Raw genomic sequence first — 17,923 nt, 5'->3', positions numbered from 1 at the left:
ACCTCCCACAGCAACACTTACATAACCTTTTCATAATAAAAAAAGGGTTGTATAATGTGCATAATTTACCAAAACAAAAATAATTTTTCTAATGTACTAACCAAAAAGTTATAAAAAGTGCCTAGCCTACCAGAAACAACAATTTTATACTGTACTCACCATTTAATTTGACATCTTTGGGCTGCAGGAAGGGAGGAGGAGGAGAATGAAATGGAAGGTAGTTATTGTTTGGAAGGAGCCTCCTTATACAAATCTTTTCTTTGTAAAATTGTCGAGATGGTGGATTTCGACATGCTGTACATATTAGCGAGATCGGTCACACGAACACCACTCTCATATTTCCACACAATTTCCTTCTTTGTTTCGATTATGATCGCTTTCTTTACCTTCGTTACCTTCTCTTCCTTCCTTAGCAATTATCAAAATAAATTATATAAATCACTGCACTGACCGAAATTATGTCCACAAACACATGTATCTGGGCTCCGACTGACACTTACGAACGCTCTCGGTTGTTTGTTTACAATCGCGCAAGCGGATACACGTGACCGCATTCAGGTCGTAACGCAACATGTTGGTCGTAAATCAAGTTGTTCGCATGTCAGGCCGGTCATATATCAAGGGTCGACTGTATTTGAAGCATGCAGAATAGAGCATACTCAACACCTACAAGTATATGTGTCTGATAGGCAAACTGCAGAGGATACATGTGTTGTGAAACAGGGGTCATAGCTCTTTTAGGACCAGCATCTCAAAGGTCTTCATGATGTTTGAAGTAAGAGCAAGTGTTGCGAAGTCCAAACTAAATAAAGTACATCTATTTATGCCTTGCACATGATACTATTGGATTACGCCCTGGTAGATCAATTGGATTCTATCATGAATGAGTGGATGGATGGAAAACCTTATTTGTATGTTTCTAGCAATTAGTCAATAACAGGGTTGTAGGTAGGAGTAAGATGAGGTCAGACCTGTTAAGATAGTGCCTTTTGATATAGTTCTGTGGTACAAACATTTGAATTTGCAAGGTCCATTTTGGAGTGTCCATAAATGGAACATGCAGATAGACATTTGTTTCCTTGTTTGAATTCAAGTACATCCATAATGATTCACCATTAAAATATTTGCAACAGAGTGAATCATTTCTGTTTTTGAGTCCGCAAGGATGATGCAACTAATTTTCTTGAGCAGTAACATGGACAAATTTGGTTTTAATTGTACTGCGCTCTCTTTTTCATCATTGCTCATTCACATAAATCTCTAGTCCTCCAACTGTTTTTTTCTACTCAGTCTGATGAAACTTATACAGCATTAAAATAGCATCGGAAATAAGTTTAAGCCAGTTCACCATAGTACCAAATATGTGAAAATACTTGAACTCACTGTGACTTGCCTTGAGATGCAACAGTTCATACAACTTACATGAAAACAATTGAACACTTCTAATTATATAGAGTCAGGCTGGGTCTGAATCCTTTCTACCTTACTTTAATCCTTGCTCCAGATCTTTACCCTTTCACCCTTTTCATTTTTGGATGATAAGCTTCTCCAATAGAGCTCTTTAGGTGGTGGTGATTGTTGCCAGTAGGATACAGCAATCTATATATGAAATCCAACGTCCGTCTGTCTGTCTGTCTGTCTGTAGGTCTATCCATTTTTCATGAGAGAAGTACTTAATGGGTTTAGATCAGATTTTTTTCTATAATTTGCAAGAACATTCTGGTTGATTTTGCGATTTCTCTCATCGTGTTAAGTATTATAGTTTGGTTGCAGCACAGATTTATTTGCGCAAATCTGAGAGAGAGGCTGCGGGCTGAGGGGAGGGGGGACCATCCTCACTCATGCGCCAGCCACCGTTAGAGTCGCTCTACCTCTCACCACATGTTGGAGCGTACCTTGCTTCCACTTAGCTAGCGATACTTGTTTGCTCAGCAGATATTATCATCTAGAGATTGTTAAAGTGTAACATTTGACGTTTTTGAGAGAGAGGTCACAGCTGTGTTTTAGAGCATTCCTGCTCATTGGCAGAGATATCACGGCCATGTGCTCTTCTCCCCATGCGGGGAATGCTCTCCCGTCAGACGTAAACACGATCAGATACAGTGGCAACATTTGACGTTGGAGTGTACCTGCCTTCCGCTTGGCCAGAGATACCTTGTCAACTTTTTACATTTTTGCCAAAGATATCATAGGTATATTCTCACCGAATAGCAAAACCAAAAATATTGTATATCAAGAAACCCTTGGATATGAAAGCTATCAATATAAATTCTTCTCAATACAAATTATTATATTTTAAAAAATTTTTTTTTATTGATTTTTAAAGATTGTCCTGTTTCACTACTACGCGGGTGGAGCCGCGGGGGAGAGCTAGTATTTAATATATCCTACTTTACATTCTTCAGAATCACTTACATTCTTAGATGTTCCAGACATAGGATCTTTTACACTTACCATGTAACATTTTTGAAGTTCTCAGCTTGTCTGAGAGGCAGTTGAGATGGGCCTGTGCTTGAGTCTGAGTTAACAGCAGTGTCTATTCAGTTTAATTTAAAAAAAAAAAAAAAAAAAAAAACATTCAAAAATTTATAGTAACAAGCCGGAGGCCAAATCTTAACATTAATGATTAAGAACATTAAAAATATTAAGAATTATATAAAAGAGAGAGAGAACATCTGTAAAGACTGCTGCATTAATGCTTTCTGTTATACAGTATATTTCATACAGATTCAGATTATTACATACAAATACATCCTTATACTGCATAATAGTAAACTGTGCTCGCAGGGTAATTCAATTGAAAATTCTTGCTCACGCCAACCGAGCCCTTTATGAAAACATTGCTCTTGTCAGTTCTTCCCTTTTCTCTGAAAAGCTATACATTATGAGCATGATGTCTGTCAGCCACCTGTACAGAACATATTTTTGAACATGGACACAGAGCAAAGAATAGTACAAAACTCTAATTTATAACACAGCAGTAGGGTTTATGGAACTCAATTGAAAGGAAATAATTTAATGAATTTAAGAACAATCGTAATCTGTTTTAATAAAAAAAAGTCTCTATAGAGGCAGAGGGCCATGTCATGTTGAAAAAAAAAACCCACTAACCTATTAAATATGGTTAAAAATGGCAGGTTAACAAACTTTCACTTTGTTACTGCAAACAGCTGCTTTCTGACAATCAAGCATAAAGAGAGAGACATTGTGCTGGTACAGCTATTTATTGAATGCCTAGCAGTTTATGTGAATTATCAAGAACTTAATGAAAAGTTTAAAAATGTCTAGTACATACTGCCTTAGTAAACAGTATGTTCCTTGAAAAGGTGGACACTGCTACAATGCGAGTGACACATTTTGTAAGACATTCTGAAGATAACTATCTGTATAGATGACTGCAACAGAAAAAACATCTCTGAATTTTTGTGGGCACATCTGTATGTTTCCACAATTCACTTCTTAAAGCCATTTTTAAAGCTAAAATGAAAACAGAAACCATTTTCAAAAAATACTAATTGAGGGGAGTTACCAAAAACAAAACCTAAAACAAAAACGGTCACAAGTTTATAAAACTAAACTAAACATGAAACAACAGGTTAAAACAGCATAGAAATAAAACTAATTTAAAAAAGGAACTAAAATAATCTTGGTATGAAATTGGAATCCATTTGAAAAAATACATTATCTTATAAGTTTTATAATTAAGTTTTGTCACTTTACCACAAAGGAAAGATGGCTGCTGTACCTTATTTAGGATCATATTAGCTGGTAACTTTCATAGTTTTTGTATTAATATTCCAAAGCTCTTTGGTGTTAGACAAAGCCCAGGGAATGAACTGCATAACTCAAATGAAAGCTGGTCTAAAAGAAAACAATTTGTACTGTGTGATGCCAGTATTATATATTAAATTTACACCATGATATAAGCACAGGCAAAAAATAATCCAGTGAAAGAATGTATCCCAAAATTACACTTTATTTTTGTTAAACCTAAACATGTACATTAAAATCAAAATATATAACAATTAGTTGTGATTGTTTTTGCTTTCAGTTAAAGAGTAAATAAAAACTCCCCAGGAATTCATTCATAGAATTGCTTGGCATGCCAAAATGTTTTATGATAAATCTTAATTTAACAAGGAAACTTGCCCTAAAAAAGAGCCTTGATTATCACTATTTAATTAATGGTAAATAAATACATAAATAATTTCCATAATTCTTTGGCATTATTATTCACTAATATGACAGTTATGTTCAGTTTAATCTGCAATTACATAATATATGGATGACCACCTCAGTACTAGTAATTAAATTCTCAATGAAAAAAACAAAACAAAAAAACAAAACAAAACAAAAAAAGTCTGGAGAAGGTAACAGAAGATACACATGAATAAATTTTAAATCTACAGTACTTAAGGCCACTGTACCAAGGAGTGAAAAAAATCAGTGCCTGGCAAAGCTAGGAATTGCAATTTAGGGAACACCACTTTGCTGTACTGTTGTTCCTTTACCTTTTTAAACAATATCTTTTTTTTTTTTTTTACCCAAAAGGTGCTTCATAAACATAATCATCAAAACATTCACCAAATATCTTTTACACCATGTAAAACTCATAATGAAACTCAGCTAGAGAAAACAAGTTGATGTTATGGGCATTGCATATTTTGACAGTAACATTTTTTGTGATGCCTACTTGGCTGGTGTTTCCATGACAAAAAAACATTCCTAAATAAATTATCATATAAAATTTTAAATCAAAACTATAATTATGGTTTGAATGTTCCCTACTTCAAAGAATTCTGGCCAAAATTTTGCTTTAGCATTGGCAAAAGGTGGAATTCCTCCAATTAAGTTAAAAATTTCACATTTGAGAAACTGCTTCATTTCAAAGTGTTTTGCATCTTCAACACTCTGTAGCTTAAACAGTATTTGTCAGCTCAGACTACTTTTTAGATCCTAAAGAAAAATGTTAAGTTGCAATTTCTATGGACACAGTACTGTATATATAAAATAATACTTATTACATGAACTTGTAGAAAGCCACTGAATAAAAATTCAACCTTGACCTATGTTCATCCTGATTCAGCCCTGCAATGCATCAGACAGAAAATATTTTTTAATCGTCATAATAATGAAGATGTACTGCTCAGCCAAAAAAACCCCAGAAAAAATGGCTTGCATTTAAGCGAGGAGGAGAAATAAAGTTAATACAGTACATAGAGCTGGACACAACTGCTGGCTATACAATTTCATTTAATTCATGGGGTGGATAATCCTCACTTCAAAGCCTTGTATTTTAGGCTTTTCACTTTTCAGTTTGATGACTTCACTACACAGTTTAGCACTTACACATTCAACCCTTTCTAAAGTGACTCCTAGAAGTGTGGCTAATCAGTTTCCTGTGAAATTAGCTTTCTCAAGTGACAAAATTTATAAATGGAATTGCAAAAACAATATAATGACGTCCCTATAGCATTACTGGAAGAGGTGCAATACCTAAGAGAAACACATAATATTGAGCATCTTCCCAATTTTAGAATAATAATGTGTTTAAATTTAAGCAATGTTAAAGTATTATGTAAATATTTAAAATGTGTAGTTACATTATTGGCTATTGGAAGGTTTTTCTTGAACATTTTTCTTTTATATAAACCTAATTTTTCATGCATTATGGTGCAGATTTTAAACTTTAATAACAGCAAAATGTTCTACATTTCTTTGAAATATAGATAAAAATATGCTTAAAATCTTTTTTAGTCTTACAAAATAGTCCATAATACTGAAGTTAAAAATTAAATGTTTATTCTATAATTACTTAATGTAAAAATGGGTACTTTAAAATTATTACTGCATAACATTTATGGGCTAATTTCAGTAATGACCTTCAACATCATGCTACGTGGAGGAGAAGAGTACATTAAGAAAACTCCAAGCACTCTAAAAACTTCATGATTTTGTTCCCTATATAAGATATCTGTAAAACAAATTCATCTGAACATTATTTCTTGTAAAAGAAATATTTACCATATTACTTTTTTGTGTCTTATTAATGAAAAAACTGATCATCTCTTAGTTTGTCATAGGATGAATGACATACTTTTGTGGTATCTCACATCTAAATTTTACTCATTTATACTTTGGCAATGGCAAGATAAATACATCCAGCAGAAGTGTAACACTGCTGACTTACTACACAAAAGGTTTGAGGAGCCTTTCAAAGAGATTGAGGAAAATGAGGAGGAAAAAAATGTGCAAAATTTACGATTTAGGAGGTTCTTTTGGATTAAACTCATCCAAATTTATTTATGACCAATCCTCAATGACATGTTAGTGACACCTTTTTCCAAGAGCAGCTTGTAGTAAAGTTGTTAAGGAAGTGGTGTTTAACGGTGACTTCACCTAGTGATCCTAGCAGCCAATTCAAAGCTTTCCTGCTGCGGTAAATACACAAGCTGCATATTGATCATTGGGTGGAAAGCAACAGAGGACCAACAAAGGCATCTGTTTTTTAATTCACAGTGCACAAAACCCAGACTCAAACTCCACCAAATGCTTTCTGGGTTAAAGTAGGTTAAGCTGTTGCCTGTAAAGACTTTATTACCTCTGACTTCAATGAGACAGTGGCAGCTTGCCACGATTCTCAGTCATCAGAAATGAAGAAAGGGCACCTGTGTTTCTGTTTTTCAGCTAATAAACTTCATGTGATTATTCCGCAGTAGACTAATTTATCTGTACAACTATTGTAATTTTGTCTGGTTTATTTTAGAGCAAAGACAATTTTTTTGGTACCCCAATGGTTTTGTGTGTATTGACTTTCATATTTTTGTGCACTTTTCTGGTTTTTCATATGTTTTTTTTCACCATGCTTGTAATCTTATGGAAGTGTGCATATTAAGAGCTGGGTAACATCCAAACACAGAGTCACTTTTTTTTTTTTTAATTCTTAAAATTGTCTTAATATGCTTTCTGTAGATTAACCTTTGATATGATCCTTTATTTGTACAGTTCTTATTTTAGATCTGTGGCTAGAACTTTTTTAGAGGTGACATAGAGTACTACAGTCTTGGCGTTTTGGGACTAGCATCGCCAGGCTAGAGGTAATGAGGAGTCACTTATCTTTGGCTTTTTTTTTTTGCTTCAGTCAAAATAAACGGCAATCAGACATTCATCTGTGCCTGCAATTCGTGACCTTATGTGGACAAATGAGTGTAAGTAGCTTATTGCAAGTTTTGAAAGAGAAACACTTGTGCCCTTTAGTTTCATTCCTTCCTCCTTAATAGCCAAGACAGAGTGTAACCAGATCTGAGCAAGAAGGTCACAGTATTAAAGGAAAAAAAAAAATCTAACTATTTTTTTTACTGTGGTCCTTAAAGCACAGTTTTATTCTCTGTTTTATTGCTCATGCTTTTTATAGTCACACTGAGGCCAGTGAGCAGCTGATCATTTCAACTCATACATGCCCTCAGGAAATGACCAATGTATCTGTAGTATTATAAACATATATTTCAAATATGATTTTTAATTATTTTATATAAGCACTTTGGTGGACTTCCTGCAATGTCCATGCCATTCAGAGCATGTTAATGACTGTTGCCTGTATGTGAAACAACAAACCCCTGCATCTTGCAGCCTCTATTGGCATTCAGTTAAAATTTGTATCAAGTCCCTATAAATAAGAAAATACACCTCAGTTTTTCTTGCAATATGTTTAAAAGTACATGACAAATACACATTTAATCTGAAGAAATGTAACAAAATGTCAACTTCTGTTTGTAATGTTATCGTAAATTCTAAAATATGTATTTAAAAAAAAAAACCATTTCTGGCACAATCTCACATTCACAGATATGTTCAAATATATGTTTTTATATAATTATCATTAATGTGGAAAAAGGATGGCAAGGCAAACATCAAAGGACTTTTATTAAGCAATAGCCCTTATAAACGGAGAGTAGATTGTGAACTTGTATATGCGGCTGACTTTAGAACAGAAGATATCTGAAACAGTGTTTGCTCTACTGAAAATGTTTACATTATGATGATCTTTAAAGTAAAAGATCTACATGCAGAAATGCAAAGCTGGCTAATCCAATATTACATTGATAGACAAAAGTTATCAGAAAGATTATCAAACACTGATTATCATCTAATTTTGTTTTATGTTTTTCTTTCTTCTGTCTAAATTGCAACAAGGTTACTTAGAACACAGTCATTCACACTTTTATTACAAATAATAAATTTGTCCCAGATGTGTAACAGTTAACTACCATAATGTAATGTTAATAGAACTGAGTTTAACAAAATATCAGTTACAATAATAATAACTGAGCTCAGTCCTTGCAATACAAAAAAATATACATATATAAAGGATAAAAAAAAACACTAGCATTTATATCTGAAAGTTTGGAATTCATAATCTGGCAGTTAAAGAATTCATTGGTCCAGTCTTTGCTTTTTTTGGTCTCCATGGAAGACCTTATAATAAAATGGAAGCAAATATGAATTCTTGAAACAGACTCACCCAGAGTTCTTCTTAAATTACTAGCATTCATCTTCTCTCGATTATGTCTTTTCTAGTTATTTTCTCATCAGTGAACACCAGTTATAACCAAGAAAAAGGTCTCTATAATGCTAAATATGGAATACAAAAACTGAAATGCACAAATCTGTTCTATATAACCAATTTCCATTCATCTAGTACAAATTTTGCATTCTTGAAGCAGGGGTTGTAGTGTGTTAAAGTGTTATACATATGTTGGTGTCTACAGAAATATATCATGTCATTAAAGCATCAATATTACATTCACAAAAGAGAACTGATATCTTTATGTAAACAAAATGTCAAGAATCTTCTTTTAAGTCACTTTTTTCTTTAATACCATCAGCATTATATTCAAATGCCTTTAAAAATGGATAATACTGATTAAAATAAATTACTATCGGATTTTATGTAAGATGCAGGTTATTTACTTGTTTTAAATGACAGATCAGTCAATATGATATTTACTTTACTCTCCTGAAAGGTGAATGGTTAAATGCACTGAACAGAAAGGACATTTTGCAGATGACTTAAAAAAAAAAAAGAAAAAAAAAAGAAAAAGTAATCTCCCCCAGAATCCTTCAAGTAGTCTATAATAATGTTTACTTCATTCTCTTTGATCCAAGTGCAAGCCAAAGGCAGTTTTAAAACATATACATACATACATATATACATACATATATACATATATATATATACATACACACATATATATATATACACATATATATATATATATATATATATACATATATATATATATATATATATACATATATATATATATATATATATATATACACATATATATATATATATATATATATATATATATATATATATACATATATACATATACATATATATTCATATATACATATATATTCATATATATATATATATACATATATATATATATATATACATATATATTCATATATACATATATATTCATATATATATACATATATACATACATATACATATACATATATATATATACATATATACATACATATACATATACATATATATACATATATACATACATATACATATACATATATATACATATATACATACATATATATACATATATATATATACATTTTTATATATATATATATATATATATATATATATATATATATATATATATATATATATATATATATATATATAAAAAACTTTACAAAAATAAGAAAGATTAATGAACAGGGGACATAAAACAGACTGGCTGGACAGTATTACACATGACTGTGCTAAGAACAATAAATCTTCATGAGAAACTCATCTGCTTTTGTTAACTATGGCTCAGTTTGAATGAAACATTAATACAAGAAATACATAACATTTTCTGTTCACATTTCAATTTACCTATAATGTAAATACAGGAAATATAACAGTCTTGTGTACTCACATTACACTACTTCCTTGTCTTTAGCAGCTTAAGAGCCAAAACCAGAATGTTTATTTACCTATTTTTGTTGCCACTATTCAAGTGAATAAGTGATGAGTTCGAATATTCTCAAAAACACAAGGAATTGAATCCCTGTTACTTTTTAAGACTCTTAATTTATTCAAATGTAGGAAGCACAGTAGTTGTCATAGTTTCTGCTGATATGCATTAACTTGCTGAGACAGTGAGAAAAGAGGACTAAATTCAAATGTTTTTGTAGCAATGCAGCAGTCATCTCATTTATCACATGTACCATTTTCAGTTGTGCACTTTGCTTGTTTGGCTTTCAGTCTACATACAGTAGATGGCTATGCAGCTGTTAAGTACTGATGATAAAAAAGTCCAAACAGACTAGTAGAAAACAAACATGCAGCGATCCACCAAGTCAGGAAGGAAAAAAGGCCACGAAACAAGAGAGGACTAAAAACATTTCCGAGGCCTCCCAAGGCCAATGTTATTTGTGCCAAAGAGACTTTTGTGGCATCAGGAGCAGGAAGTGGCTCAGAAGGATCCAAAACCTGATCTGAGTTTGTCTGTTCACTCTCTGTGTAAACACCCCAGGAATAATTGCCTGTGATAAAAAAAAAGTAGAGAAAATAATCAGAAAATATAGCAGATTATAGGGAGACGTTTTTATGCTCTCTTACAATTTTAACCCTTTCCTTTTGAAAATGAAATGAATTGCATTTATTTTTAGTAGGCAAATTATAGTTGTTTGGGATTTAAAACATACAGTAGTACTGCTGCAATAATTAATTCCAATTTAGAGAAAGTCAAAGAGCTGATATTGTTACCACTTCTGTAAGCTGCATGTATAAATAAAATATTGGCAAGTGCTATTAAAATTACGTTTTACTGTTAATCCCTTGCTTAATGTAGCACAGCTGGAATTTGGCAAATTGGAGAATGTGCAAAGTAGGGCTGCAACTAATGATTATTTTGGTAGCTGACTAATCGTTCAATTTTTTTTTCCCGATTAGTAACAATTATTTCATGCCTATTTTGATGCCTGCGACCTGTGGTTGCACATCCTGTTCTGGGCTCTAGTGCATGTCTTACCTCATCTGCTCACGTCTGTCCACCTGTGAAAGTCACCCTGATATCTCTGCATTAACACGATTAAAATTAATAATAATCAAATTAAAATAACAACCAGTGAAACATATGAATTTGAAAATAATCAGGTGTTTTATATTAGTGTGACCATCACAATAAAAAAGAAATACATTAAATAATACAAACTAAAGTGCACATAGTCTTTAAACAAAAAAAGTGCATTTAACTTAACCAAAAATGGCCACTGGTGTGTCTTAAGGTCCAAAAGTTTAAATAAAGCTTCAAATCAAATAAAATAAAACAATAATGTACAGTTTATAAAAGATTCAGTTCATATATTCCTGATTGCAGTGCTGGAATGTGAGCATTTCGACATGCTCTGGTGTGAGGCTGGCTCTCTTCTTTGAGACAATGTTCCCAGCTGCTGAGAAGAGACGCTCAGAGGGAGTAGAGGTAGCAGGAATACACAAGAATGATTTTTCAGACAGAGAAAGATGTTTTAATCATCACACTCTGAAGGAAAAGTGTTGTAGTTTATCACATCATGTACTATATTATGCCAAAATAAAAAAAAAATAACGGACTAAAATATGTAACAAACTAATTGCTGCCAGCACGAAAGGAGCCGAGTATATTCGGAAAAGTACATTTGTTGAACGCTGCAACCAGCTAGAGTCGATATCTAGTGCAATTTGGAAGCACGCCGAAGCCAAGTATATGTGGCGACATACATTCGGCGACATACATTAATTGAACTCTGAAACTGGCTAAAGTTGTTTCTCAGTGCAATTTGCCAGCATGCCGGAGCCAAGTATATTCGGTGACATACATTCATTAAACCCCGCAACCGCTATATTTTCTTCACAGAGCAATTTGCCAGCACGCTGGAGCCGATCAGTCTGTGCCGTATATTCGTTGCGCAGCCAGCTCATGACCACTGCCGGCCCCGGCAGAACTACAGCACCACTGTCTCTGGGATTCAGCCGCTGCACTAGACAAGCCTGCAATCATCAGCGTTTACCTCTGTGTGTTCGCATACAGACAGTTCAAGCACAGTTGGCTCGGTGATTTACTGAATTTTCAAAAGCGTCAGTAGCACCTTGAACATATAATAACAGATTGTTGCAGCAGTTTTTTTTTTTTTTTTAATAGTTTTTACAATTCATTTGCAGTGTGTAAAATGATCAATGTTGCAGTAATTGTGATGCTCCTGCATGAAAAAAAAAAATACGTGTTCCATTAAAATTTCACATTTTCTTTGTGAACTGTGACGTTTACTTAAAAAGTGCAGCTAAAAAGTATTTGGTGTCCAGGGGTGCATTAAACCTCGAGTATGTGTCGGTTTAAAGGTTAACTATCAGTCGAAACCTTGATATACACATTATAGTACAAACATCAACGTTAACACGTGACACTAACTTTACTCGCTAAAACTTACCTCTCGAGAGACGGCAGTGGCATCACAGCTCCTGGGTGCTTGCATTGGTATACTGTGTGCAGTCTTGACAAACAATAACAAACGATACTGCCCCCAGACATTCATGTAGTGCATTGCATTACAAAAACCAATGTGGTTCTTTGTGACTTGAGCCTCTATTGAAGGTTCTGTTTATGACACATCAACAATAAAAAATCCACGTCGATGAATTTTTGTAGTCGACGTCGTCGATTACGTCGACTAATCGTTGCAGCCCTAGTGCAAATTACTGAATGTTATGAATTAAACAATTACTGCATATGTGTGTATGCCTAACATTCAAATGTTTTTGTAGCAATGCACTAGTCTTCTCATTTAACAGCAACAGATAGTTTTTACATCATACAATTCCTGAAATATTGCTATGTATGCCTAATAGATAGTTTAGGCACCTTACACAACTTTGGTGTTCATTTGTATTAAAACAGTTTTTCTTTAACCACAAGTCAAAATGAGAGTTACAGTCATATGAAAAAGTATGGGAACCTCTCTCAGCCTGCATAATAATTTACTCTACTTTCAACAAAAAAGATAACAGTGGTATGTCTTTCATTTCCTAGGAACATCTGAGTACTGGGGTGTTTTCCGAACAAAGATTTTTAGTGAAGCAGTATTTAGTTGTATGAAATTAAATCAAATGTGAAAAACTGGCTGTGCAAAAATATGGGTACCCTTGTAATTTTGCTGATTTGAATGCATGTAACTGCTCAATATTGATTACTTGCAACACCAAATTGGTTGGATTAGCTCGTTAAGCCTTGAACTTCATAGACAGGTTTGTCCAATCATGAGAAAAGATATTTAAGGTGGTCAATTGCAAGTTGTGCTTCCCTTTGACTCTCCTCTGAAGAGTGATAGCATGGGATCCTCAAAGCAACTCTCAAGATCTGAAAACAAAGATTGTTCAGTATCATGTCTTAGGGGAAGGCTGCAATAAGCTATCTCTGAGGTTTAAACTGTCAGTTTCAACAGTAAGGAATGTAATCAGGAAATGGAAGGCCACAGGCACAGTTGCTGTTAAACCCAGGTCTGGCAGGCCAAGAAAAATACAGGAGTGGCATATGTGCAGGACTGTGAGAATGGTTACAGACAACCCACAGATCACCTCTAAAGACCTGCAAGAACATCTTGCTGCAGATGGTGCATCTGTACATCATTCTACAATTCAGCGCAATTTGCACAAAGAACATCTGTATGGCAGGGTGATGAGAAAGAAGCCCTTTCTGCACTCACGCCTCAAACAGTCGCTTGTTGTATCAAAATGCTCATTTAGACAAGCCAGATTCATTTTGGAACAACGTGCTTTGGACTGATGGGACAAAAATTGAGTTATTTGGTCATTACAAAAAGCAATTTGCGTGGCGGAAGAACACCGCATTCCAAGAAAAACACCTGCTACCTATTGTCAAATTTGGTGGAGGTTCCATCATGCTGTGGGGCTGTGTGGCTAGTTCAGAGACTGGGACCCTTGTTAAAGTCGAGGGTTGGATGAATTCAACCAATATCAACAAATTCTTCAGGATAATGTTGAAGCATTAGTCACAAAGTTGAAGTTATGCAGGGGTTGGATATTCCAACAAGACAATGACCCAAAACACAGTTCAAAATCTACAAAGGCATTCTTGCAGAGGTAGAAGTACAATGTTCTGAAATGGCCATCACAGTCCCCTGACTTGAATATCATCGAAAATCTACGGGATGACTTGAAGCAGGCTGTCCATGCTTGGCAGCAATCAAATTTAACTGAACTGGAGAGATTTTGTATGGAGGAATGGTCAAAAATACCTCCATCCAGAATCCAGACACTCATCAAAGGTTATAGGAGTTGTCTAGAGGCTATCATATTTGCAAAAGGAGGCTCAACTAAGTATTGATGTAATATCTCTGTTGAGGTGCCCACATTTATGCACCTGACTAATTTTGTTATGATGCGTTTTGCATATTTTCTATTAATCCAATAAACTTAATGTCACTGCTGAAATACTACTGTTTCCATAAGGCATGTCATATGTTAAAAGGAAGTTGCTACTTTGAAAGCTCAGCCAATGATAAACAAAAATCCAAAGAATTAAGAGGGGTTCCCAAACTTTTTTTTTTTTTGGTATAGGTGGCTTATGCTGGATTACTATTTGGGATATGACGGTACCTTAACTGAATTAGTATTTTTTGTGGTAGTGGAGAAACCTGCTTCAAAAGTATTTTCAGATGTAATTTTCAGATGTAAAATGGTGCCTGTACAGCGTTTAATTTTCCACCTGTAGGCTTAAATATCTTTAAAAAGAACAATTCAATGTGTTCTAAGATGGTGTTGTGGTTAACCAAATGTACAAAATAAAATAACTTCATAAAATAAATAAACATTCACCTTGCGTTTCCTGAGGTACTTCATAATAGACTAGTGTGTTTTAGACTGTTATCTTGTTATAGAAGCCATCCTTCTTTTAGCTTCAGATTTGTGACATTCTCATCAAGTATTTGTTGATAATTAGTGGAATCCATTCTTCCCTTGTACTATCACAACATTTCCTGTGCCAGCAGCTGCCACACAACCGCAAAGTATAATGGATCCATCCCCAAACTTAACAGTTGGCAAGGTGTACATTTTTTTTTTTTTTAAATTTAAAACAAACCTTAATTGTAATTTCACCCATCTGCAGCACTTAGGTCTAATATGTCTCTGCATTATATGGATGCTGCTTTACATACGTGTAGTAGTTTTTTTGTGATGAGGTTGCAGGTAGGATTTCTTTCTCATATCTCTTCCATGAAGACCATTTCCATGTAAGTAACATTGCATAGTAGAACAATGCACCACCACTCCTTTCTCAGCAAAACCGACATGCAGGTCACTTGCAATCATATGGGGCTTCTGCTTTGCCCATGCCCATGTCATGGTCTGGAACTGTCATCAACTAAAGAATCCCATAATGACAATTTTTAACTAGACTAAAAACCTAACAAGACTTTATGATTGAAAAGGTGCCCAAACTTTAGCAAATGCCACAATTTACCCTTTTATTTTTCTCCATTTTTTCAGTTCATCAAATAAACTAACTGTACATTAACATTTTCATTTTTTTTTGCTATCAAAATTGTATTTACTATCTTTTATGTCATATTTTTACTTGTCAGCAAAATGATATTTGGCTAGGTGTGTCCAAATTTTTGGCCAGAACTGTAAAGATACGGACACAAACAGCTGACAATTATATATGTGTATGTGTGTGTGTGTGTGTGTGTGTGTGTGTGTGTGTACCTATATGGTTTATTTAATGTTATTTTGGGTTTAAACCTGTACTTGCAGATGTTCTGATCTTGTTAACAGGAAGTGTGCAAAATAAGAAAAATATCTGTGCAATGTAAATTTCTTGAAAATATTACGATGTTGTCAAAATATAAATACAAAATTTTATTTTGATAAACACCAAATTTGGCAAAAATAATTCTAGATGGAATATTACACATTGTTATTAACTTACAGTTATTAACTTAGAATAGTAAGGAACTAAACATTTATATAAAAAGGCTGATGAAATGAGGAACAATAACTTGCATTGTATGCATTGTAATCAGAACCATTTATGAGAGAGATATATAAAAAAATTCAGCCTGTGTAGTCTGTACAGACCATAGGCTGTTGCAAATGATGAAAACTGCAATAAAATAATTTGACCAAAGTTTTGCCTATGCCTTCTTTGACTCTTGAGATACTGTAAGGTTTTTCAAACTGAAAAATATTCAGAATTTAAAACTATTATGATTGTATGTTAAGGTGTTTTCTAGAAATTATTTGACAATAAACAATGTCTGACAATATCACCATTTGAATGATTCAATTTTATTTATTTTTTTACTTTTCTAAATAAGAAAAAGAGACACACAAGATAGTCTTGCATAAATGCCTAAAACTGTATAATATTTACAAAATGATAATAAAAATAACCTTTTATTCTGCCTAATACTGTATCTACAACTTTCTATTTTATTTTATCAAGACTGAATTGGTTTTCAAAGTATGGCTTTTCAAAGTCTGTTTAGTTTAGCATAAAGAAATGTATCATTACTTACCTAAAGTTTTGAGAAGTAGTGTGGTATGAAGTAACATGACCAGTGGGGCCACATATTGAAGTGCTATTACGCACAAGTAATAAAATACTCTGGCAACCTGAAGATAATAAAGACAGGTAAGAGGTTTCTTTTTATGAAAAAAATTATATTAAGAATTTCATTACAGTGAACACATTACAGTAATATAAACTGTATTATATTCAAATCCAATTTCTTATCTGCCCATCTAGCACATTGAAAGAAAATTATTTAATATGATAATTACTCAAACATACTGAAATACCTGAGAGGGTAGCAATAGTTCAGTATGATCAACTGAGGTCAACTGAGACGTATGCTAGATTCTATAGTACTATGTTGACAGAACATTTCTTTGTAAAGGAAATTAACATTTTGTCTAATCAATAAAATAGCAGTTACACTGTAATGTCCCATTGGTTGTTACTCAAAAAAAAAAAAAAAAAGCAGTATGTCTGAACACAAGATTGCCTGATAAATTATGAAACCTTTTATTCCAAAAAGGTTTGAACAAGGGACATTTTCAAAAAATCTGGGACAGTGAAACAGGGGCCTGTGTATGGTGTACAGTTCAGTGTTGGGGTTGACTATGCTTCTCAGAGGTAGAAGATAAGCATATTTTATCCATTGCAGAAAACAATGCATTTTCTGAAAATCTAATTCAACAATTAGATTATCATGATTATTTAGAAGTACATTGTTTAGAAAATGTGTGCAGTTTGGAGATACTACCTATATGTTATCAAACCTGCAAGGTACAATTTCTACAGTAATTGAGAGTGAAGGATAGTTAGGAAAGATGACTTGAAGCCTCATGTATAAACAGTGCATATGCACAAAAATGTTGCGTATGCCTGTTTTCACGCACACTTCAAGGTGTATAAAAACTTAACATGGTATAAAGCCATGCATATTTCACGGCAGCCTCACACCTTTCGTATGCACTTTTCTGCTTGGTTTTGCAAATGGGCAGAACCCAGTGTCAAAGCAGTGCCACTGTTTCTGTGTCATTGCTCTTCTTTTTCATACAGTAGACACAGACACAGTATTCATCAAATACACCAAAATTAATGGCATATCATTTACAAATTTAATTCACTTGATTGTAATCATTCTATAACAATATAATAGTGCATGGAAAGGCCAAACTATTCCAACTATTCCATAGCTACTTTAGCTTTGTTAGAAGACATTGAAAATGGAAGACGAGAGAGCGTATTTATACAGGTAGATGATGATGATGATGATGATGACTGGCTTCTCAGTCAATTTTGATTTCGAAGAGCTGTCTTCTTGGAGTTGTGTG

At 33.5% G+C, this 17,923-nt stretch overlaps 1 protein-coding gene across 1 annotated transcript in view; it reads right to left on the bottom strand.

Moving 5' to 3' along the window:
* Positions 1-9,714: 9,714 nt before the first annotated feature.
* The window catches only part of tmem161b (transmembrane protein 161B), a 75,716-nt gene continuing 67,507 nt past the window's right edge, over positions 9,715-17,923 (bottom strand). The window contains exons 7-8 of the mRNA XM_051929630.1: positions 16,600-16,696; positions 9,715-10,569 (exon numbers count right to left, since the gene is read on the bottom strand). Of these exons, the coding sequence (XP_051785590.1) occupies positions 10,307-10,569; positions 16,600-16,696 (360 nt within the window). The 3' untranslated portion in view covers positions 9,715-10,306. The remainder of the gene's footprint in view (positions 10,570-16,599; positions 16,697-17,923) is intronic.

The sequence above is a fragment of the Erpetoichthys calabaricus genome, chromosome 7 (genome assembly GCF_900747795.2).
Source record: "Erpetoichthys calabaricus chromosome 7, fErpCal1.3, whole genome shotgun sequence".
Taxonomy (NCBI): Eukaryota; Metazoa; Chordata; class Cladistia; order Polypteriformes; family Polypteridae; genus Erpetoichthys; species Erpetoichthys calabaricus.
This window is presented reverse-complemented; position numbering and strand designations above follow the sequence as displayed.